The following is a 25,172-nucleotide window of genomic DNA, read 5'->3' as shown; positions in this document are numbered from 1 at the left end:
ATGGACACCGAATACAAGATCGCGACCTCCAAGCTAGAAAATCTGCCGACAATAGACGGACAGTGCTGCGTGAATTTGACCGCCCTGAGGAATGGTACGCAATTTTGTTCCACTTACGCGTGTCCAAGTGTGACTCTCAACGATCGTTGTTTCGATGATTATTAATGTTTAGCTCCGTCGACTTCAACAACATATCCGAAGTGCTGTAAGAGTGTCGGCGATCGCGCTCGTGAAACACTTTCGAAGCCACGAAAATTGCTATTCTTGAGCGAAACTCTTCTCACGGTGTTCGTTCTCTGCTTCGCTGCTTCCATAATTTATGTCATCATTGCACTAGGTATGTTAATTTATGCTACTTTGATTTTCGCCCACGAGAAATATTAGCGACTTCGTGAAGTGTTCAGACATTTGACTGCAGTATTTATGCATTCGTATCGAGTGCACTGTGAATTTTATGTGTTTTTGATGAAACTGAATTTTATAATCCAGTACTAATATTAATTTTTGTAATTTAATATCAATATTCATTTTTGTAACTTAATATTAGTATTAATTTTAATAGTTTAATATTAATACTAATTTTTATAATTTAATATTAATATCAATTCATATAATTGAATACTGATATTAATTTTTATAATTCAATACTAATAGTAATTATTATAATTTAGCATGAATATTATTTTTTCAAATTTAATGCTGATATCCATTTTTATATTAAAACGATGAGTTTCATCGAACTTGCTCTTTATGCAATCCACCTAAACAATTTTTATTTTGCATAAAAATCCGCAATCTGGTGATATGGGCTAGATTGGATAATAAAATATATCCTTCTCCAGATAAACTCACTGTACTATTCTTTATTATACACTCTGGCCAAGAGGGCTCACGTCACACACGTAGCCATCACACACCCACACGTGCCTATACATACACGCGTAAACAACGTCTTCCCCTTTTCTTATTTTGAGATATATCTTGTGTTTCTTGTGATCGACTACCTGTGACACTGCCATTTCCTCTCTACACGTTACAGTGGTTCAGAAAAGTTTCCGTACACCTTTTATAACGAAATAATTCTTTCATCATTGAACCAATTGTTACACATTTTATATATATGCTAACATTACATTACATACTGAAGACATTACTTTGTCAGATAATGACTAAAAGAAGTCTTGAACATTTTGGTAAAAGAGTTGAACAACGGCGAATAATAATAATAATAATAAGAATACAACGCTTATTATTTTTTCGCGGATGACGAATAACTACCTTTATACGAATGAGAAGATGATGTTGATTTGTGAATCACGTGTGCACCTGATGAAATCGAAAACTTTGTAATATTTCAAAGGACGTTTTCTCTTTCCTGCAGTCACTTATTTTAACGCATTTATGTTTACGTAAATCATAATTTAATCTGCTGTTTGGCGAAAAATAGAATTTAATTTATTGAGTTGGTGCATAATTATCAGGCGTTTCTAAACGATATTATCAAGCGTTCTTGAACACTATTTACTATGAAAAATGAAGCATAAAAATTCTGCGGTAACATTTTTAAATGATTAGTAAGCGTAGTCATCATTTACTTCAATAACTGCTTTCCATTTTCATGGAAGACGATTAATTCCACGGACAAAGAATTCCAGGAGTTGTAGGCGAGAATCCATGCTTTGACATCCGTCATTGAATGATCAAAATAGTCATAAATTTTGTTCGCCTGCCAGCTTTTTAAACGACCGATTGACGTGTTAATGGCTAGACGCTTCTGCTGGAGAATATAGCTGACGTGGAAACAGCCCTTTCGACTTTCGCTGGTTGTGCCAACACCGAAAAATTGATTGAGATCGCTAAATAACCGTGCTGCTTTCTATCCTTTCTCAAAGCGGTACAGCATTATAAGACGAACATACTTGAACCGTTTATTTTGAAAGTGGTGTAAGTCCATTTTTTCTTGTTTCGAGAAAATTAAAGGTTAACATATCTGTTAATTAAAAAATTTAGCTAAATTATATGAAGTCTGGCAATGTTTCTACTGTTTTATCAATATGTAATTTGGTTATATTTTGTTTTGGGCGTATTTTACTAAACTGATGTATACTTACGGGCTGCAAATGGACCACTTTCAAAATAAACGGTCCAATTATGATTGACGACACGTATTCTTATAACCGAAAAGTAGAAATATAAAAAAAAAGTAGAAAATTTTTTATTAAAATATAGCATGTCAAAGAAACGTCTGATAATTATGCACCAACCCAATATTTAGAATTAAAAGAACAAGAATCAATTATTTTCTATAACATACAAATTTTTGTACCGATGACAGTCTGCGAAATGACGAATTTTTGTGGACGAATATTAAGATAATGACTAAGATAAAGACTTGGTTCGGTACCGCGACGGTCCGGACTGGTGAAACGAAAGGATTAATTACATTCCGTATCGATTCCACAGGCTATTTCCACCACCCTCAACAGATCAACAAGGTGGTCCAGGTGGTACCATCGATGATTAACAATACGCAATACAATCAAGCGGAAGAGCCGGACTGGCAAGCCTTGTACCAGCTATTCTACCAGGACGACCTCCAAGCCCTGACTCCGCAATTAAAGAAGCTGTTCATAATAGATAGGAACCGCCTAAAGCGGGCGACGCGGGAGCCATGTCCGGAGAACCTAGAAAGCTGCAAGAAAGTGATGGAGTTCATGAAGCAGATCGTGAACGTCGTGAACAACAACATGGCTCAGCTGCAGGATTTGCTGACGGCGAATGGGGGCGAATCGAAGTCGCAGCTGATCGAGCTGGTGAAGTGTTTACAGTGCAAGAACGACTCGATCACGTTCATCGACGAGTCCGGCCCGGACAGAGAGCCGAACGACCATCGAGATGTCTACCATCACGCGGACCAGGACAAGATGGAACACAGCGTGGACGTCGTGACCGGTTTGCTGAACGACGACAGCTCCGATCGCGTAAATCAGGCAGACGCTAGGCCGTCCACCGTCTCGATCTTCGACGTGGGCGAGAACCGCGACGACGGTCGTCAGACGGCTGTGAAGTCGCTGCTGGGTCCAACGACCGTCGCAATTCAGACGTCGTCAACGGCCACGGAAGCGGAGGAGGCTCGCGAGACTGAGCTGGATAGAATTAAGAAGGACGAGACGCCGGTTCAGGCGAACGGAATCGATAATGTGGAGCAGACCGTAGCAAAAGGGAACGTGACCGACGCGGCAGACGCCGCTGACGTGACGGAAATCGGGAACGAACCGGTGGTGCATCCTTCGGTGCATCCTTCGGACCAAGGTCGAGCGGAACTGAACGCACAGGAGGAAGCTGCAAACGGTAAATGCATTATTTATTACCGTGCGGCGAAAGCGTCGCCTCGATGCGCTCGCGCCGTGTTTTTATTGGTTTTTATCGGAGTTGTTGGTGTTTTGACAATGCTGTTGAGCTCTAGGGTGTTTCGTTGATCGGCATGTTTTTTTTTGCCAATTTCGTGGAATTCTGTTGGGAGACATTATGGTAGTTGAAATGTTTCCTGGGAGAAGTTTTTGTAGGTATATTTTTTGACGCCGATATTCGCAGTTTTCTCTGTGAGGTGGAGTCCGAAATTTAAAAAAATTAAATAATTATATTAAGTTTATAATATTGAATTTTTATGTTTTCAGTATTCAATGTCTGTTTATAATGTTAACATAGAATAATGACGTAAACCTATTTTGCACTACCTATTTTGCGAAATATGTGCGAAATAAGCAAATATGACACTTATTAAAATAGAAAATAAAGGGATGCTCGTTTCAATTTAATTACTTTGAAACGATGGTAAAATGTAATGCTTGGGGTATTTTCGAATATTCTAAGAATATTTATTTGTAGTAACTACATTATAAAACTATCGAATTTTGAGATTATGTTCCCATGGGATCATGTTGTTTTCCAGGGGGTAGGTACAATAATGTCGCCTTATGCGCTCCCTAGATTATAATGTGTATAATAGAGAATATAATAATAGAATACTATTATTATTATAATTAATTAATAGAATTTAATAGATCATAATGAAAAGAAGATAACAATAGTTATTATAAATTATTATAGTAGAATATGATATAATATAATAAAAATAATCTGGCTAATAATATAATAAATATGATAAATAATAAGTATTAACTATACTATAAAACAAGCAAATTCGGCTAAATATTAAATTCAATCAATACAAATTTATAAAATCTTTATAATTCCAATGAATAAATTCATATTGCTATATTAGCACTATGATTTGGCGTTACCACTAATTTTAATCGAATGAAATTAATTTTCAATAATTTTCTGCTTAGCTGAACTTAAGTAAATAATAACTAAATAATAACAAAACTATGAAATTTGCACCGATCGCATTAAAAATGAACTCATCACAGAAAATTCATGTCAATTTTAAATTAAAATTCATTTCTTTACATAAACCTGCATATAATCTATCAAAATAATTTTTAATGAAAACTAATTATAATATTGGATATTATAATGAGGAATAGCAATTAGAAATTTGAAAATAAATATTAGAATAAAAACTATAATATTTTATAATAAGAATACTTGATAGCTACTGAGCTTCAATAACTGTGAATAGCAATTAAAAATTGGAAAATAAAGATTAGAATAAAAATGATAATATTTTATAATAAGTATACTCGATAGCTACCGAGCTTCCATAACTTATTGTATATGTTTGTACTATTCTTCTTTCAGCCCGAAAAAGTTCATTCCCGCCAAATTCCCGAAGGCCGACAAAGGGCAGGATCATCTCCAACGACGACTACTTCCACCCAAGCATAAACCCCACGGCGGAGACAATGAAGTCGACGCAGCAGCTGCAATTAACGCCAACGATGTCGTGGATGCCTTATCAAGTCTGCTTCTATGGTCCTCCAGCGAGCGGCGGGCCCGGAAAACAGTTTCCGCATATGATGTTCCCAGCGACGTCACCAAGCGCCCCGTATTCGATGCCAATGGCTCAGCAACGACTAGGACCCCAGAATTCTGGCCAGGCGCCGAATTTCGTGCAAGTCCACGCGCAGTCGGTGCAATTTATGCAACCCGGTGTTGGGAATCAGAGAGTGGGTCCGACTGGGCCTGCCGGGCCCAATTTCCCGATGTTCCCAGGCCAGACGCAGCCCAGTGCAACTGCTAGAGGAAACGAGAAGGCTCCTTATTATTGTACTTATATTCCTGCGCCAACTTTCCAGTTCCCTGCCATTCCCGGTGTTTCCGAGTATCAGAGGTCTTCCGATGGTTTTAAGAAGGATGGCATCAAAGGAGATAGTATGGAAAATGAGATTGACGGTCAAAGGTCATCCGTGATTGGTGAGGATTCTTTCTTTTTTGTATTGGAAATCAGAGGTGGGGAACTGTCGATAGTTTTAGATAGTTTACAGAAACTATATATTGATAGCTTGCTATCTTTAAAAGTGCCATATTGGATAGGTGTGTCAAATTGACAAATTGAATATTTTCTTTTGTGGACCGGGTTGTTAAAATTTAAAAAAAATTTTCTTTTTTTAAAAAGTACACGTTTCAATATTTTATTGAATAATGAACTGAACTTCTGCGAGCATGGGGTTTTACGGTATACCAGGATGATGACAAAATGGTACGGGATTATATATCTGAGTAGATAATATATTTTGTTTTGAGTTTGATAGTTTATGTTTTGATTTTGAAAAGCATAGTTTTTGTATTTTTTTATCTCTTTTTGCAATGCGTTTCGTTAGTTTTCAACATATTCAAGGCGAAACACACGAAACTATTGTCAGAGATTTGAAAAATAAATTTTTGAATTTGTAGAACTTAAGAAATTGAAATTTTGATGGAATTATCGATCGAATATTACAATATCTTTTTAATTGAATTATGTTCTTTTTAAACATAAGTAAACTTATTGTAAGGGTACAGTATCCCAGAAAGCTCAGTAATTAACAAGCTTAACCTATAATATAAAGTTTAATATAAAAGTTCTACTATGATATACAGTAATATTATAATATAAAATTTAATATAAAAATTTTAGGTTATATTCTTTTTGCAATATAGCGAATCTACTGTAAATAATCACTGTTTTTCTAAATATTTTCTCCGATTCTACAGATGATACAAATGTATTTCTTCCAAAATTTCCAAAAAGAGTTTAAAACATTTCTATTGATCTATATAAATGGTAAAAATATTTACTTATACGTATTTTAAAGTGGTGTATAAATATCGAAATTTATTTAAATTGTCTCCACTATTTAAATAGCGATGGTTCCCTATCTTTATTGGAAACAATTATTTAGTGAAGTCCAAATTTTGGAGATTGGAGTTGCGATTGATTGAAAATTTTGATTTTGTGGTGGCAGATCAATCTACCATTTGTCCATTTAATACTTTACGATGTAACGATGGGAAGAGGTGCATTTTGAGGTCAAAATGGTGCGACGGACAAGTGGATTGCAACGATGCAAGCGACGAAACATCTTGCTCTTGTAGGAATCGGATTTCGAAGGAGAGATTGTGCGATGGGTATTTTGACTGTCCACATGGGGAGGACGAATTGGGATGCTTGGGTAAACCTGTAGAATTTAATTTATCCTATTTTTTTTTATATGGATTATTCTAATTTATTAATAATAATTATTCTATTTTATTAATATTAATTCTTCTTATTCATTAATATTAATTATTCTATTTTATTATTATTAATTATCCTAATTTATGGAAATTAGAATTTATATACTTGATATTATGAACACTAAAATAATAATTGATAAATCTTTAAGACTAAAAGGCTAACATTAAATTAGCTAAGAATATTTTTTAGAATACTCTAAGAATTACATTAACCCATTGCACTCAAATTGTCACTTTGAAACGTTGCTGACGATTGTTACACGATATTTTAATTACACATTCACATTGTCAAATTTGTTTATTTTTAAAGGACAGATGAAATTATAACTGTAATATAGACACAATTTCATTTGCATAAATTGCAGCTAAGACATTATAAAATTGAATTATAAAGAATCAAAATGGTTTCGAGTGCAAAGGGTTAAAAATTTCAGCTAGAATAATTTTATTAACTATGGTTTGTATAGTGTCTTCGAACGAGGTATAGAATTTTGCATTATCGACTGAGTTATGGGTAATAACTATGACTAAAAATAAAGCCAAATTAAATAACTAAATAGTCAGATCTATGACGTAGAAAATTACAAACAAATAAAAGTATAAACTTTCGTATAGGTTCAAACAAATTTTATAAACTTTTGTATGGATACAATGTAATGAGGTTCTACGTATTTAGTACAAGATGGCACTAGATACTTTGCATTTTGCATTTTGCATTGGCGTCGAGGACTTCTTTATCCACTGAACACTGACTTTACAAATTCATCCTTTGCACTCGAGTGGTGATTCTGAGACACGGCAAAAATTATTACATCGCATTTAAAAGTAATCTCTATGTTATCAAAATTTAGATATAAAAAATTGTTAAAAGAGGTACTGTTGCCACGAGTCACAAGACTTAATTTCATATGTATAAAATGCAACTGTTCGTAAAAAAAAGAAATATTATTATATATACATTTTAATGAAAAATTATTTCAGAGTTACAGTTAAAATGGTTTCGATTGCAAAGGGTTAAAAGTGTAAAAATAAATATTCCCACGAAATTGTAAATAAATTTCGAAAGAAAATTTGAAGAAAATGTAAATAATCTATCGAATTTTAACTTTCTTTAGATTTTCTAATATTTAATAAACAACCCTCGTGCAGCGACTCGTGTTATTAGAATAGTAGAAAAACGAGCTACAAAGTTGCATTCGTATTAAAACATGAAATAGAATATCCCAAATCTTATTATACTAATTTTCATTAATTTGTGTATTTGTTTCTCAGGTTGTCCGAAAACATCGTTCAGTTGCAATGATTGGCGATCACGATTCAGCCGTGATAATTGCGTTCCTCTTTCTCAGCGCTGCGACGGCATCGAGCAATGTCCGAACGGAAAGGACGAAGTAGACTGTAACATACTTACACCCTCGTTTACAGAAGGAAAAAACGTAACTAGCAGTTCATAAATTTCTTTACCAATAAATATAAACTGCTATTAACTCGAAATTAAATTAACAGCTGTTCACAATTGGGTACACCGAAGGATATCTTCACAAGAACTACATGGGCCAGTGGTACCCTGTCTGCACCCCAACGGAATCCTGGTCGAAGGATGCTTGCAGCTCTGAGATCGGATCAGAAATAGAGTACGTTCAATCACAACTGTCAAAGACTAAACAATTATCTAATTATCTTAATTATTCTCATTTTTCTATTATCATAGTGGAAGAGGTACGAATACGAGATACCCATTGTATTTTTCCATCCAGACAATTTTAGAGTAGTTAAAAAAACAGTTTCTATTAATAACCTTAGGTAATCTCGTAATAAATATAAGTGTAAAGAAAATATACTGATTTTTCAGTTTTTTTGAAGTAGTAATGTGAGACAGTACTACTTTTGTAAGAAAGAAGTTAAGAAACTCATTCAAAGCGTTAGTAATGATTTAATTATTGCAACTGATGTGTAATGACGTAATTTTATACAGTTTTATACAGTTTTATACAGTTTCACAGTAATCAAAAATATAAAATTTGTTCTCGGAATCTGCACACTCATTATGAGCTCATTATGAGTTGTTGTTATTATTGAATTTTCTGCTTTGCTTTCACGTATTATGACTCTGGGTTTAGCAGTTGGGATGGGTGTGTTACGTCACGTGGATTTATCATAGAAGATGTGCATCTTGAAGTTCTTGGAATTGGACCCGTATCATCTTCGCAATAAATTTTTCATAGTTTTCATTCTTTTTACTTAATTTTGTTCGCATTTGAAGAAGGTGATAAATTGAAGATTGTACAGTTATAGCAATATCTTTTATGGGACTTTCTGATATTCCTACCATATACGATGAGTTCATAATTGAACGTTGTTTCATAATAGGTACAATTACCTTAGTTTCAAGAATGACTGTTTCTTTTTCGTGTTTTTATTATTTTATTTGTCTTACTGTTTCCTGTTGGGTTCACAATTGAACGGTATTTCGTAATAGATACTATTATCTTAGCTTCAAGAATAATTGTTTCTTTTTTCAGTTTTTATTATTTTATTTGTCTTACTGTTTCCTGTTGGGTTCACAATTGAACGGTGTTTCATAATAGGTATATTACCTTAGCTTCAAGAATGATTGATGTATTTTATGACGCTCGATTCCGACCATTGTGCCTTTCATACTCGGAAGTACCCTAAAATAGTGTCATCATAAATCAATATTCGAAAAAGCACCACAAAGTAATAATAAATTTTCTGTTGCAGCGAAGCGCCGATAATACGTATGCAAATGATACCACCGAACGTCTATCAGGGCCTATACATAGCAGAAGTGAACGACGAAGTAAAATTGGTTCCATCGTGTTTGAACAGCGCAGCTTATGTTCGTTGTCCTCGGTTCCCTTGTGGTACCAGGGTATCCACGACTGAGGATCTACAGCTGCCCGATGTCCTGAAAAATGATCGATCTGACGAAGACGATAGCGTAAATGACATACTAGGGTCGCCGCGTGTTGTTGGAGGACGAGCGAGCCACCCTAACGCGTGGCCGTTTTTGGTGGCCATTTACAAAGATGGCCACTTTTACTGTGGTGGAGTCATTTTGAGCGAAGTGTGGATTCTCACTGCTGCTCATTGTCTCGATGGGTAAGCAATCGCTTATAATTGCAGGTTAATTTCGTGTGCCGTCTCATTGCAATTTTCTTCTAAAATGGCAGATTATTAATTCCGTACAACTTTGAAAACGCTGTATCAGCGACATGAATCTTTGGTTTTGGATGATGAAATATTATAAAATACTTTCAGTCCTCTGAACTATAGTAACGATGAAATATTATAAAATGTTATAGTATAAAATATTTATATATTAATATATATCGTATTAATATATCAATATATAAAATATACATGAAATATATAATATATTTGACGAAAAAACTGTAATAAAAATATCTCATAATTTTCTTTATTCGTGTTAAAAAAACTTAGAAATTTAAACACTGAATGTAAAATTATTACTGTTTTCATTTGCCAAATCAATCAAGTCTTCCGGTAACATAAAAATGGTAACATTACTCACGATTACCTTTCGGTTATTTTCTGTTATAAATTTTATATACCGTTAAATGAAAGTTACGTTTGTATTTATGCGTTCTACAATATTTATTTCGATTTAAATCATAAAGGGAATTTTAAAAAACAATGTATATTATTTTGATTGCATTTCTCCATTTTTTGTTTTATAGAGTCAATTAATTTGTGCAGCGTACGACTCAATTGAGAGTCAGATTCGAGCGGTCGTGACGGAATATTAGCGTAGCACATGGGGCGATTTATTATTGTTTTAATAAATCTAGTATCTATCTGCTAGCAAGCTAATAATATCCTAACTAATTATCATCCTCCAAATGCAGATACACTGGACACTATTTCGAGATCCAAGCAGGCTTGCTTCGTCGATTTTCGTTCTCCCCGATGGCGCAGTCAAGGAAAGCTAGGTACACCATCATTCACCCGCACTATATTAGCCAGGATATGAGCAATGACATTGGAATGATCAAGCTGGACGATCCTCTGAGATTCAATCGATGGGTACGACCTGTCTGTTTACCGGATTTGGACCTCTTGGGTGACATGTGGAGACAGAAACCGGCTGTGAACTCTACCTGCATCGCAATCGGTTGGGGCGCCACCAGAGAAAATGGACCCGATCGTGAGATTACTTTTTATTTATTAGAAATATCACTGTGATAACTATATTGACTTAAAATTGCTGTTTCATATATAGGGTGTTTCGTAATTTATGACACAAATTAGATTAGATTTTATTTGTTAGATTTTATTGGGTGTTTCAAAAGTTGAAGTAATTTTATCCTTTACAAGAAGTTTCTCCGAGGCATTGTTAACTAATTATTAACGAGAAACGTTTGTCCAATAAGAGGCGAGTTCTGCTGGCGTAGCGTCTAAATGTTATAATATTTAAGACGTGATTATTAGTTGTAAATTTTGAATTTAATGGCTCGGGTTGTCGAAACTATGGGATGGGACACAGGTCAATTTAATTTTCTTAAATTTAATCGTATACAGGGTATCTCAAAAATGTTTAACAATCTAGAAATGGCGAATTCTTGAGATCATTTGAAGCAACTTTTTCCTTTACAACAATTTCCTCCGGGGTATCGTTAATGAGTTATTAACGAAAAACATTGATCAATGAAACACGGATTTAGCTGGCGCGATGTGACCCCGCCAATGAGAAGAACTGGGCGCTCATTGGTCATTGTTTTTCATTAATAACTCGTAAATGAAGCAACGGTTTGCATTTTCGCCAAGGAAAAAGTTATTTCAAATGACCTCAGAAACCTCATTTGGTTATTGTGAGTCACTTTCGGGACATCCTGTATATTATTTTATGTATTAACCCTTTACGTTGCCCAAGAGTGGCCATCATTAAAAACTCCTATACTATTTCTCAAAGTAAATATAATAGTATTAGACTCGTATACATTTTACAATTAACCTTTTGCACTCAACTGACAACTCTGAGTCGCCATTAAAAATTGCTATACTATTTCTCTGTGAAAATCGTCTCATTCTGCTATCTCACCCTGCCCGAAAAGACGTCGTTCGTAAAGGGTTAAATTAACTTTACACAGTCTCATCGAGGATTTTCAGATGATTAATTTCTAAGATAAGTTCATCATCATATTTTCAAAATTTTAATCGAACAGTATTGTCTCTGAAAGGGTTAGAAGATACCGTCTAAAATTTTAATCGAACATTGTTTTCCGCGTTCAATTACTTGCCGATTTTTTCTGCAATGATTATAAAATTAATATATTACAAGGGGTTGTATACAGAGTACCGGTGATTGTAGTATTAAATACTATGAGTATTATTGATTTATAGCGGATAATTTGAGGGAAGTAGAGGTGCCGATACTGAAGAACTGCAAGTATGACAATGACCAGCATGAAAATGTGATTTGTGCTGGTTATCCTGAAGGAGGTCGTGACGCTTGTCAAGGAGACAGTGGAGGTCCCTTGATGTGCAAGTAAGGGTTATAATATAATTATAATCATAATATGTAATATAAAATATAATCTAGTATATAATATAATTATATATAAAATATAGTCTAGTATATAATATAATCTACTATATGATATAAATAAGATTGATATAAGATTGATATAAATAAGATGATAAATAAGATATACAATAAGATTGTATAGTCAATCTGCGAATATATAGTCATATTTGCTCAGATAGCACGATTACGTCTTATGGTCGTCTTCTTGATATCACCGGCAATGATTTTACTTTCAACGTTTTTGTCAACACGATTTCAGTGACGCTGCATTTCTCCAGCAACCTTAATAATTATTATCCTGTTTAGCAAAATATAAAGTCTAAGTCACAATTTCTTAATCTATTTCTTAGATTGAACAAATAATTTCTATAAGAAATAATTTTCTTTTATACATACAGAAAATTACTTAATTTCCACATTAAATAATTTCCAGAAATCCATACTCAGAATCGCAGTGGTATGTCGCAGGCATAGTCAGTCACGGCGAAGGTTGTGCACGACCATATGAACCGGGCGTTTACACCAGAGTCAGCTACTTCCGAGAATGGATCCGAGAGATTTCCAGTAAGTCAATCAGATTTTTAATTAATAAGCAACTTGACAAAAGTGTACAGGCAAAATTCGTTTCATATTTATTTTATTCACTGACTATGAAATCGTTATCGTTCTGTCACAATTCCTTCGTCGATCTATAGAGTAATAAACAAAAGACTAAAGAGATATTTAACGATCACTGGTACAAGTACCATTTTTTAAACAATTATTTATCGAATAACGAGCAATTGTCGTAGTGATTAAAATAAGACACCTTGCAGAACGCTTTTTGAGAAGATTATCGGCGCGACTGAATTTATTATATAAAGAATAATGTTCGAAAATAAGAGCAACAGTTCAACATCCACTTCCATATTTTTTATCTAGTTCTTATTGTGTTGTTTCACGATGGATTCACAATTGAGCGATATTTCGTAATAGCTACTATTGTCTTCAAGAATAATTGTTGTTTTCTTCAATTTTTATTATATTATTTGTCTTACTGTATCATGTTGGGTTCACAATTGAACGGTGTTTCATAAGAGGTACTATTATCTTAGTTTCAAGAATAATTGTATCTTTTTCATTGCAGATGACGAAGGTCTGCCGCCTCTTAGGCGATCGCCTCTGGCAAAGTGTCCAGGGTTCAGCTGTAAGGGCGGTCTGGGCAGGTGTTTGCCATTAGAATTGCGTTGCAACGGTATGGTGGATTGTTTAGACGGCGAGGACGAACTGCATTGTCCACAGACACTGAATTATCCACCGAAAAGAAAGATGAATGATGCTGGAAGGGATACAACATCTGTGATGCCTGCGGAAGGCACTTCTACTGTGTCTGACACTACTGCTTCTGTAACTACAGGTGAGGAAATTACAGGGTGTCCCAAAAATGTTATATTTCCATTTAAATCAAGATTTCGTTACATATTAAATCTTTAATAGGCATTTATTATAATTATTAATATTAATTAATCTATTTAGGCATTCCTACCACTCTACTAAGCAATTATGTCTACATACTCCGATTTAATATAATTTATACTTATTTATAATTAATATAATAATTATTATTAATATAATTTATACTTAAATAAATAAATAAAAAAGTAAAAAAAAAGTAGATAAGTATAATAGATCAGTAGTTAACTAGAGGGTTTTTCATTAGGGACGGGTTGATGTTGACAGTCTGTAGCGGCCTATAGATAAGTAGATTAGTAGATTAATAGATTAGTAGATTAGTAGATTGGTAGATTGGTAGATTGGTAAATGGGTAAATTGGTGAATTGGTAAATTAGTAAATTAGCAAATTAGTAAATCAATCAATCAATCAATTTCTGTTCCAGATTCTGAAGTTTCCATCGCGATCAACGAATCGTCATCCACCGACGTCGATCAGGTGACAAGTCCATCAACAATTATCGATTCTGAACCGCCAACATCGACGACAGAGTATTTTAATTATATCAGCACCGTGGCGTCTACAATATCCCCAGCATCGCCAAAAGTTTTTGTGTGCTCCAAGTAACCAACGCTTTGAAATAATCTTAGAAATTACTTAAAAGCACCTTATTTCTTAAACTTCTAATACTACAATTTCTTTCGTGCTCCGTTAGGATGTTGCAAACTATTCCAATTAGTAAAAGATGCGACAAGGTTGTAGACTGTGAAGACAGTACAGACGAGCTGAATTGCACCTGCAAGGATTTCTTGGTCAACGTGAAACCGACATCCATTTGCGACGGATATATCGATTGCGACGATAAAAGTGATGAGAAGGATTGCGGTAAGTTGAGACAATAGAATTTAGTAATTTAATTTCTTAGATGCTTACAACGTATATACATGTCATAAGGGAATGATAGAAAATTGTTAATAACGTCTTTTTGCTTTTATTATCCGCGTATGTATGCTATTGTTATTTTCTTAAGAGTTAATAACCTCTTGCAGTACGACTCCTTGCACGCTGCGTTGATTAGCATTTATTTATCATTAATATGTTCATTAATGGGACCAGATAATTTTTGTATCTTTTATTGTCTTTATGTGCTTTTGTTTCTAGACTTTGATAACAGAAGAATTCATTTTCTTTTAGTCATTGGAGAAAATACGTATATTAATAATATGTATAACTTTTATACTTACTGTAAGTTATACAGTAAGTAAGTCATAGCTGAAAAATATTGTAATTTCTACATGACGAGTATACACTTTATGGCACAAGATATATTCATTTCATCAAAACAGCTTATACTCGTCGTAGCAGAAAATATTGTAATTTTTTCATGACGAATATGCTCACCATAGAAAAAAATACTGTCACTTCTTCAGAACGAGTATACTCATCATAGCAGAAGATATCGTCATTTGATAATGACGAGTATACTTGTCGCAGAGAATACTGTAATTTCTCATACAGCCATTTAATCAGGACAGAGTATACTCGTTATAGTAGAAGATATAGTCATTTAATCATGACGAGTATACTCGTCGAGAACAGCTAACTGATTAAATTGCAAAAGCAATTTACGGATGAAAGCAATTCATTTGCAAATAAGATCGATCGTTGCTAAATCATCTACATTTCACAGAGATTTGCGCGAAAGACGAATTCTACTGCAGAGAAACCAAAACCTGCATCAGCTCTGCTAAACACTGCGACGGAGTGTTCGATTGTGGTTTCATGGAGGACGAGAGAGACTGCTGTAAGTAATAATTAGATCGCGAATGTTTATGATGTAAATACATATTTTTGTAGAAAATAAATAGGGCAATAAGAGGACCTGAATATAAATACGTTTTCTAAATAGAAAATTCTAAAACTATATTTTATTGTGTCTTTTGTATAGTATAATATAATTCGTATATATAATTTTATAATATAAAAATGTTTTACATATATACAGATGTATATTATAATATAAAATATTGCATAATATAATGTTTTTTTGTATTCCGTTTAAAAGTATATACAATTAATTTAGTTTATCAAGACAATCTCATATTATGGCTGTGTAATGTTGGTAATATAAATAAATACGCTGCGACATATTAATTAATATATATACTAATAAATCAATATTATTACAAATGTATATTAATTAAAGTATAGTTACGAATAATTAACTCGTATTTTAATGTCTCACAATAATCGCAAAATGTATTGTCAATTTTTGCATAAATAGCACATATCTTCACATATTTATTATACTTCAACATCCGCAGTCTAGAAATGATCATGCATTAATCATAGAAATTAGCGAGACGCTTAAGAAAAAATGTCTGCCTCGCTTCCACCTCTTAGTGCGGATTCGATTTGCATAAACATCCACTAATCAGGTGTAAAACTAATTACAGAAATGCGTGAAACGTGTTTCTTTTCCTTCACAGTTACATTGTCTAATGGACGGCAGGTGTATTTGGACGCGGCCGGGCGACCATCCTTGAGGACGCAAGGGATCCTAACCCGATACGTTAACGGGAAATGGAGGCCTACGTGCCATGTTCCTAGAATGCATCAGAATCAATCCTCGGTCAAGCTTATCAGCCAGAACATGTGCCAGTACTTTGGGTTCGCGTGAGTAAACCTTGTTTCCTCTCTACAATGTGTGCTTCCTTTCGCGATCAGAATTTTTCTTCTACTATAGATTAAGTGACTACCTGCTGACTACCTGTCAAGACATTTATTAATGTTCACAACTTATTTCTGCTTCATTTTATTTATCTTTTGTATATCCATTTTAGTCTTGTTACTATTACTTTTGATGTATTTTCATTTCATACGTATTCATTAATTTATTGTCTTTTCTTTGATGTTCATTTGTTTTATTAATTAATTGGTTTATTCTACTTCTTATTCATATTCGCTAGTTTTATATTATTAAAATAGAAAAAATTTTACGACCGGTTGTTAACATTTTAGCAGCCGCGACAATAATTTCAAAAATTGTATAAAATTGCATAAAAATTGTCTTTTCAAAATTATGTGACATCAGTTCAATAATTCTATCACTGGCACGCGGATATTACAACATACAATGTGTTAAAGTGTTAAAAAGGGGAGAAAAATTGCGAAAATTGAAATCCCAATTTTTCCTTTCTGTTATTTGGTAATTTATGGAGGATGTCTAACGTCAGAAGCTGTCTATCTTGTTCAGTAATCTGGAGTCGTCGGAGCCAGTCAGCGTGAGTGATTCCGAGCTGGAAACGATAGGCTGGAACGAGAAGAATTCTGCTTTCCAAGAGAGTCTATCAGCGGCCTCTCTGAGCAGCGATGAGAAAACCTGTCCCGGGATTAAAATCCGCTGCAGACCGGTTCCGAACACCAGCGAGAGCGCGCACCTGATCGTCGACGCGGGAACCGGAAGCCGCGACTACCTGTGGCCGTGGGTCGCCGCCATTTTTGTCGACGGAAGCTACCGTTGCTCAGCTATCTTATTGGACGAGAACTGGCTGTTAGCTGCCTCGAAGTGCACCGAAAACGTCAGGCAAGTGGAACCGTTTTCAAGAAGTCGTGAACCCAGATCGGCGATAATCCAAGATTAAATATATCGTGACGCTTACGGCGCGGTCGTTTACGCTGCCAATATGTTTTTAGACCCGCGTCGTTTGTCGACAAGTATTGTAATTAGGGTATGGATTTTAGAACGATTCCTGAAGCATTTCAGATATTTAAAAAATATTTATGGAATGAAATATTTAAAGAATTTATCCAATAAATATATTTAAAGCATTTGTGTAATAAATATATTTAAGAAATTTGTGCAACAATCATATTTAAAGAATTTACAGAAAGAAATATTTCAAAAATTTGCAAAAAAGATTATTTCAAGAATTTAGAGATCAAGATATTTTAAGAATTTACAGGACGAAAATATTCGAAGAATTTATAGAATAAATATATCGAAAGGATTTGCAGAATGAAAATATTTCAAGGCATTAAACGATAACAGTATTTCAGTAAAGAATTTAAGCAATTATTATTTGAGGAATTTATACAATAAATTTATTTAAGCAATTTAAACAATGTAAATACTAGTGAAATCTTTAGCTATACGAATACCAATATTTTGCTTTACCTGTCACGATTGTTACAATAAGAGGAATACATTTTCCTTTATTTCTTGTATCTTGCAGTTTCCATACTACATTTACAGTTACTACATTTTTATTTAGCTACAAAAAATTTGCGCTGTTATAATTTTTAATAGAATCCCTAATGTTTCTGAAATTAATTTTACGGATTTTAAAATATGTTTCTAAAATAATTTATATGTATAATTTATAATATTCATATTCGTATTTATAGTATCTATATCTATATTTATAGTATTTATATTTATAGTTACAGTATTTATATTTATATTTATTTGTATAGTGTCTATATTTATATTTATTTTTACAGTATCTATATTTATATTTGTAATGTCGATAATTTATAATCTATCAAGGTGAAATTTCCGTCGGAATTATTTTCAATTTTGCATTATCTATACGGTGGAACTATCAAATCCTGTATTATATTCTTACATTCATTGTTAACGTGAATTTTAGGTTAGATACCAACTACACGACAGCAGTGCTCGGTTATGGTCCATTGTTCCGCTACGTGGACGGTCCTCATCAACAAATATCGATTATCGACGAGGTACAACACGTGAACGAATCTGTGTCGATCTTACTACACTTGAAACATCCCGTCAATTTCACTCGTTACGTTCAACCACTGTTCCTCGAGAAAACGTAGGTGTAATTACAATCATCGTTACATTCACCTCTCCGCATTAAACCATGTGACAATTGATTTATTGCTACACCGTAGGATATATCTGCCTGGATCGAATGATTTTTGTGTAGCAATCGGAACAGACGAGAATTACGAGACAAAGTCAATTCGTCTGCGACCAGTGTTGAAGAATTGCCAGAGTTGCCAGCGATGCTTCGTTAATGCGTCCATCACTAAATGCTCGGTATAATATTGCTTAAATAATTTTTCTCTTAATATTAACCAGTTACTGCAGCCATATGTTGAAAAAATATTATATGTGACTGTTATAATTAAGTTACAATGAAATGATTGTTTTGTTTTTTAATTGCACTACTAACATTTATTTGTTTACTTGACTTAATTGGTTAGTTGTTTTCGACAAGTATACTTGTCATGAAGAAATTGGAACAGTTTTTATTGTGATCAGTATATAGGGTGTCTCGCGCGAGTCTGAGCCCCTATTTTGAAAAAGTAAAAATATTGTATTACTGTACGGTATTTGTCAAGGGTTCTTAAATGCTCTTTATTTGTAGTTTTCAAAGTCATTGATATTTTCTTTAAATAACTGTATATATATATTTAAGTGTCGCATCTTGCTATTTATAAATAAAAAATACATTCGAATATGTGCTGCGAAATAACCTAAACGCGATTTTGAGATCAGATGATGAAGATCAAACTTCAAATATGTTTCATCTTCGTCTTCGAAGTTCAAGGTAGCTTCAAAGTTCTATATCAGCGGATATTTGAATGCACTTTATTATAAACTACGACATGCAGCATTAAAATATATGTAGTTATTATAAAAGACATTGATGACTTTGAAAACTGTGAAAGAAAACAACCTCTGTGAGGTACTGACCACATGATACCATTTATACATATTATACATTCAAATGTACCTTCTCGAAATTGAAGAAAATAATCGGGGTGTTTTACTTGATTGAGACACCCTGTATACTCATCGAAAATGGCTAACTGGTTAACACGTTCGCGGACCGTAAACATTCTAACGAGATGGAAAAACAGACAGGTGTGATATGTCTATAGAATACAGATGCAATGGTATTTACTTCAAGTGTTGCACTTCTAATTTACACAATGTGCTAGCTAACGGAAGTTTTAAACAAAAGCCAATCCAAAATGAAAGTTCACAATAAGCAAGACAGCCATTAAGTTAAAGTGCATAATAATTTTAGAAAGTAAACGCGGTATATAGAATATTAAATTCAATGCATGATAGTATAAGTTTTATAATTAGTTATAATAATTTGATCGATAATTAGCTACAAATTTGAATATTATAGTATTTATGTCATTTTGTATCACAGTGATAATAGATAGCATAGTATTCACGTTCGCGATTGACAAATTTTGTCCGCAAATAATGAAATTCTGAAGCTGCTTGCCGCCACCTTGTATCGTTAAAGCAACGATAAAAATGATAAAATTTGTTTCGAAATATCAATGTTGCAATTATATGTTATTTAAAGTAAAAAGATTTGCATAATTCGTATATTTGCTGTAGTTGCTTTAATAAAATTTAAAATGACACGAATTCTCGTCAGTAGCAACCAGGAATAGAATTTAAAATGACGTGAATTTGTTAACTCTAAACCAACTAAACCTCGACACTAATTATCGGACTGCAGATTTTCATGCAAAATAGACCATGCTGTCTAAAACCTTATAAAAAATTAACCCTGGAACTATCGAGCCTCGAGACAAATTATTAGGTTACAATGTTGCATATAAAATAAAATATTCTGCCTGAAATCTTTACAAAATGCTAACCACTAATCCTAAAAGTTAATTATTAGACTGTAGATGGTCACGTAAAATTAAATATTTTCCTCAAAATTTGAAATATTTAACACATTTGCGAACGTAAATTTTGTCCGTTACCAATATTAATTACCATCGAAAATAATGAAATTCTGAAGCTGGTTGCTGCAAACTTCTGTCATTAAAGCATGATAAAAATGATAAAATTTATTTTGAAATATTAATGCAGCAATCATGCGTCGTTTACACTAAACAAATTTATATAATTCGTATACATGCTATATTGGCTTTAATAGTATTTAAGATGATCAGCTGTCGCAAATGTGTTGAAGAAAGCAAAATGGTACCTCGCTATCAGTCGTTTATTAAATTATCCAAAGAATTTTGTAGACTAATGTTTATCAACTTTTCTAGAAGAATGAAACGTTTGAGTGGAGTGGAACGATATTTTGCCAAGGGAATAAGGGATGGTACCCGGCTGCGGCCTTCGAAGACGAAAATGGCCCCTGCGATTTCCAGAATACGCAAACATTAACGAGCATCGATCATATAAATCCTTATTTAACGGAAGCTTTGGGTAATATTTTTTAATTGAAAATATACGTACACTTCTAAATAATCACATTGTACATTTCTGAATAATTACATTGTACATTTCTGAATAATTACATTGTACATTTCTAAATAATTACATTGCACATTTTGAATTCTTAATTACTTATAGATAACGCTAGATTGTCGATCGAACCATCATGCGACGGTTTCCGGTGCCATATTGGCCAATGCGTTTCCAAAAATCAAGTCTGCGACGGCGTTCCGGATTGCCGGGATCAAACTGACGAAGATCCAGAATATTGTGGTCAAATTCGTGAACATTGTAACAACGATACACAAGGTTGCAGTAAGTAATTACATTTTCCTGGATCGAGCACACTAAAGAGATGTTCATAAATGATTTTCGAAATGTTATTTTCATTTTCTTCAATCATTTCTGTAAGGTTTATGAAAATGGTTTTTAGGGTTATTCTACGCGTGTCAAATTATTTTCGTAGAAAATTAAGGATTGTAAACGTCTACAAATTGTTTAGTAATGATTTCGGAAATCTATCAGATTCCTGAATTATTAACCCTTTACGTTCGAGCGGTGACTCTGAGGCACCACTAGAATTGTTCTATCACATCCCAAGATAATTTTTATACCAACAAAATTTAAATTTAAAAAATTGTTCGATGGTTACAAGAATCAATTTCGTATGCGTAAAAGCGCATTTTGTTATATAGAATGGAAATATTAGCCAGTTAAAGTTAATTTTACAATTAAAATATATATTATAATTTTATTGATTTTTGAATTGCTGCGTCTAATGAATTAAGGGGATATTTTACTTTGCATATTTAATTAACTTTGTTAACGAATTTTTTATAGAGAAACTATTATACGTTTTGCAATATACTTGACAAGTTTTATTTATATGTATTTCAACGACGTTTTATAACTTTTATGAATAAAGATAGTTAAAATCAGTGGCGCTGCATACTCTCGGATATAGTCGACTTTTAAAAATTAAAAGCTTTTGAAAATTATGAATTAATGTAGATAATTTAAGTGCAAACACGAGTTTACTCGTGACCGGTCAACAATATATTAACATATCGATATTAATAAAAGATTAAGATCCGTTAATTTTAGGAGATCGCACGTGAGTTCCAGAGATGTATGTTTCAAACTATATTCTTTGAGAATAACCAATGAAAATTGATTATTTAAAAATTTACAGTAGAACACCTCATTAACTGCGGACGTCGTATCTGACAGACTGAAATATAAATATTATTGTTTTTGTTATTATTATACGTGGTTCTAGAAGCATCCCATAGATGGACATCGTTGCTTTAATGTGTACAATACATGTTATATTTAACATTTATATAAAAATTAGAATCATAATCATTGTATAAACGCTATATTTCAGTAGTCAGTTAAATGTTCTTAACCACATGTCCAATTAAATACCGAAGTTAATTGACTATTAGATTATTTAAACGAAGATATTTCGAACGTTGTTTACAGATTGCCTGAAGTCGGAGCTGCGCTGCAGTGACGGAAAATGTGTCGACAAAACAGCATTCTGCGATGGATTTGCTGATTGCAGCGACGCATCAGACGAGCCCAACATTTGTACCTGCGCGGAGTACCTGAGATTAACCAAACCTGAAAAACTGTGCGACGGTGTTCGCCATTGTCTGGACAAAACCGACGAATCGCCGGAAATATGCAATTGCACTGCTAATAGCTACCAGTGCATGACGTAAGAATTGGAGAAGTGCTTATAGTATTATATTTAATATTATCATCTAATTATATTTGATAGTATTATATTTATATAATTATATTTAATAGTATCATATTTATATAATTATATTTGTTAGTATTATATTTATATAATCATATTTAACACTATTATATTTAATATTATATTTAATCGATTAAAAATGGATTATTTGCGAAAATAGCAGTTAGAAGAGCAGTCGGAGAAAAAACAGATTAGTCCGATGTGGATGATACTAAAGAATTCTTTCTTTGTAGATCAAGTGGCAGGAACACTTGCATCCCTCAGGACTTTATCTGCGACGGGGATACAGACTGCATCAATGGTGAAGATGAGTCAGAGTGCAGAAAGCTTCTATCTTTGCCAACCAACAGGTATGCCTATTATACATTTCACCGATCGTCGTTAGAATTACCAGGCACTAAACTATTTAAAAATATATTATAGAAGTTCCTAATTGTTTTATAATTATACAGAGTGTCCTAAAAATGTCTAATAATTAATAACTGGGGCATTCCCGAGGTTGTTTAAAACAACTTTTCCCTTAGCGAAAATGCGATCCGTGGCTTCGTTTACGAGCTATCAATGAAAAACATGTGACCAATGGGAAACAAGCTCGTCTAGTGCAAGACGGTCGAGCCAACGAACGGAAGAAGCCGAGTTCCGCCGATTGATTCGACAGCTTCGCGCGCTAATGGCACTCGCTTCTCATTGGTCACTGTTTTTCGTTAATAACTCGTTATCGACGCCTCGGAGACAATTTTTTTAAAGGTAAAAGTTGCTTGAAATGACCTCAGGTATCTTACATTTCCGGTTTGTTAGATATTTTGGGGATGCCTTGTATATTGGTCACTTTGCTCTATACCATTTTGTCACCTTCTTGGTAACTATGAAACTCTATATTTGTCAAGCATGTCAAAAGTTATTCCAAATGACCTCGGGAACCACTTATTTCCCGATTATGAGTGACTTTTAGGACACCGTGTATATTAATTGTTTGATTTTCAGTTCCAGCGTTGATTCTGGCGAAATAATTCGTCGAAGCTACGGTCTGTGGCAAGCGGAATGTTTCCCAAAACCAATCACATCCAATCTCCAGGCTAAAGATCTATGCCAAAGCTTAGGGTACTCTTATGGAGACATCGGAAATGACACCATGGCAACCGAGATTCCTATGATCTTTGAACAAGGCAGCTTCTACATGGTGAAACTGAATGACTTCACGTGGATGACTTTGAAGGACGACAAACTATTGGCCAAGTTTGTCAAATCTGACCCAAGTTGCCATCGTGCGTTCGTTACCTGTTCTTAATTTAACTAAATTATTAAGTCAACTGAATTACTAAGTTAACTGAATTACTAAGTTAACTAAATTATTGAGTTAACTAAATCATTAAGGTAATTAAATTATTAAGTTAACTAAATTATTAAGGTAGCTAAATTATGTTAACTAAATTACAATCGTGAATGTATCTAATTTATTTGATTTACAAAGTTTATGATTCAGCACTATTTATTCATAAACAAAATTGTACGGCGAATATAATAGAATAAATATTCCCTGGAGAACTTTTCTGTTCACCTTGTTTTTTGAATTTATTGCGCTGCCATGGAATTTTTTATCGTTAACCCTAAAACAACCCTCTTTCATTTGTCGACATAAATGCCATCGTAGAGTTCCAAGCGACTCAAAATAAAATCTTAGTAATTAAAATATCATTTACTATTTTGAAAATATATAATAAAATATCAGGTACAACATGAGTTAAGATAATAAGGAAAACTTCAACGATTTGTAGTATTTATTTACACGTTTGCGGACAAATTAAGAACAGTGTGGGGTCGTCGGCAATTCCAGGAGGTAGTCTTAGGGTTAATTACCTAGTTTTATTTATTACATGAAAACATATATGTCCTGGATCTAATGAATGTTAGACTTTAATACTTCACCGTTTCATCACACTTCGAAGCAAGAAACATGCGATCTAGATAACAATATTATAAATTCATCGAATTTACATATAGGTCGTTTTACCAGGGTTCTTACTACTTTACATTCGTGTTAAATAAATTTTTTAATACACGCTACATAATTTTTTAATATACAAAGTTATCACTCTGATAACTATACAGATGACATTATCTACTATATTAATATTATAATATAATCTGTACAGTTATCGCAATGATAACTTTGTGTATTAAAAGATTATATTATGTATATTGAAAAATCTATTATTTCAATGTTATAGCATGCAATTGTAGCCTCAAAAATTGCTTAAAATTGCAGTACTTTATTTCATCTAATTAACCTAACAAAGAGGACGCTAAAGTCGTGGCGTTATTTACCATTTATTATTGTTTCTTCGTTAATTATTTCTTAGCTTCTTGTTTTCTATACATTACAATATATCCGGAGAGTCTTTACAAAATCTGTGTTATTTTTTTTAGTATTTTATGAATTATTATAAAAATTAACCATACGGTACGCGAACGACACGAGAATCCT

General features: G+C 33.4%; 1 protein-coding gene across 1 annotated transcript; it reads left to right on the top strand.

The window, feature by feature from the left end:
- Positions 1–24,244, top strand: Ndl (serine protease nudel). Its single transcript, XM_078197061.1, has 24 exons — positions 1–94; positions 173–337; positions 2,464–3,351; positions 4,765–5,379; positions 6,411–6,617; positions 7,954–8,117; positions 8,188–8,315; positions 9,424–9,804; positions 10,572–10,870; positions 12,067–12,211; positions 12,684–12,814; positions 13,377–13,646; positions 14,128–14,305; positions 14,398–14,567; positions 15,373–15,486; positions 16,172–16,358; positions 16,939–17,268; positions 18,335–18,523; positions 18,603–18,750; positions 20,748–20,910; positions 21,058–21,234; positions 22,405–22,642; positions 22,921–23,037; positions 23,678–24,244. The coding sequence occupies exons 1-24, from the start codon at positions 1–3 to the stop codon at positions 23,973–23,975; spliced, it is 5,796 nt and encodes a 1,931-aa protein (XP_078053187.1). The 3' UTR covers positions 23,976–24,244.
- The last annotated feature ends 928 nt before the right edge of the window (positions 24,245–25,172 follow it).

Source organism: Augochlora pura, chromosome 3 (assembly GCF_028453695.1).
Source record: "Augochlora pura isolate Apur16 chromosome 3, APUR_v2.2.1, whole genome shotgun sequence".
NCBI classification, from domain to species: Eukaryota; Metazoa; Arthropoda; class Insecta; order Hymenoptera; family Halictidae; genus Augochlora; species Augochlora pura.
This window is presented reverse-complemented; position numbering and strand designations above follow the sequence as displayed.

What these genes read in the sequence shown, in the direction of transcription:
- Ndl (XM_078197061.1), top strand. Translation starts at nt 1, where the DNA reads ATGGACACCGAATACAAGATCGCGACCTCCAAGCTAGAAAATCTGCCG. An exon ending in GCTGCTCATTGTCTCGATGG is followed by an intron (nt 9,805 to 10,571) that starts GTAAGCAATCGC and finishes CTCCAAATGCAG; the next exon opens with ATACACTGGACACTATTTCG. An exon ending in CTATCTTTGCCAACCAACAG is followed by an intron (nt 23,038 to 23,677) that starts GTATGCCTATTA and finishes TTTCAGTTCCAG; the next exon opens with CGTTGATTCTGGCGAAATAA.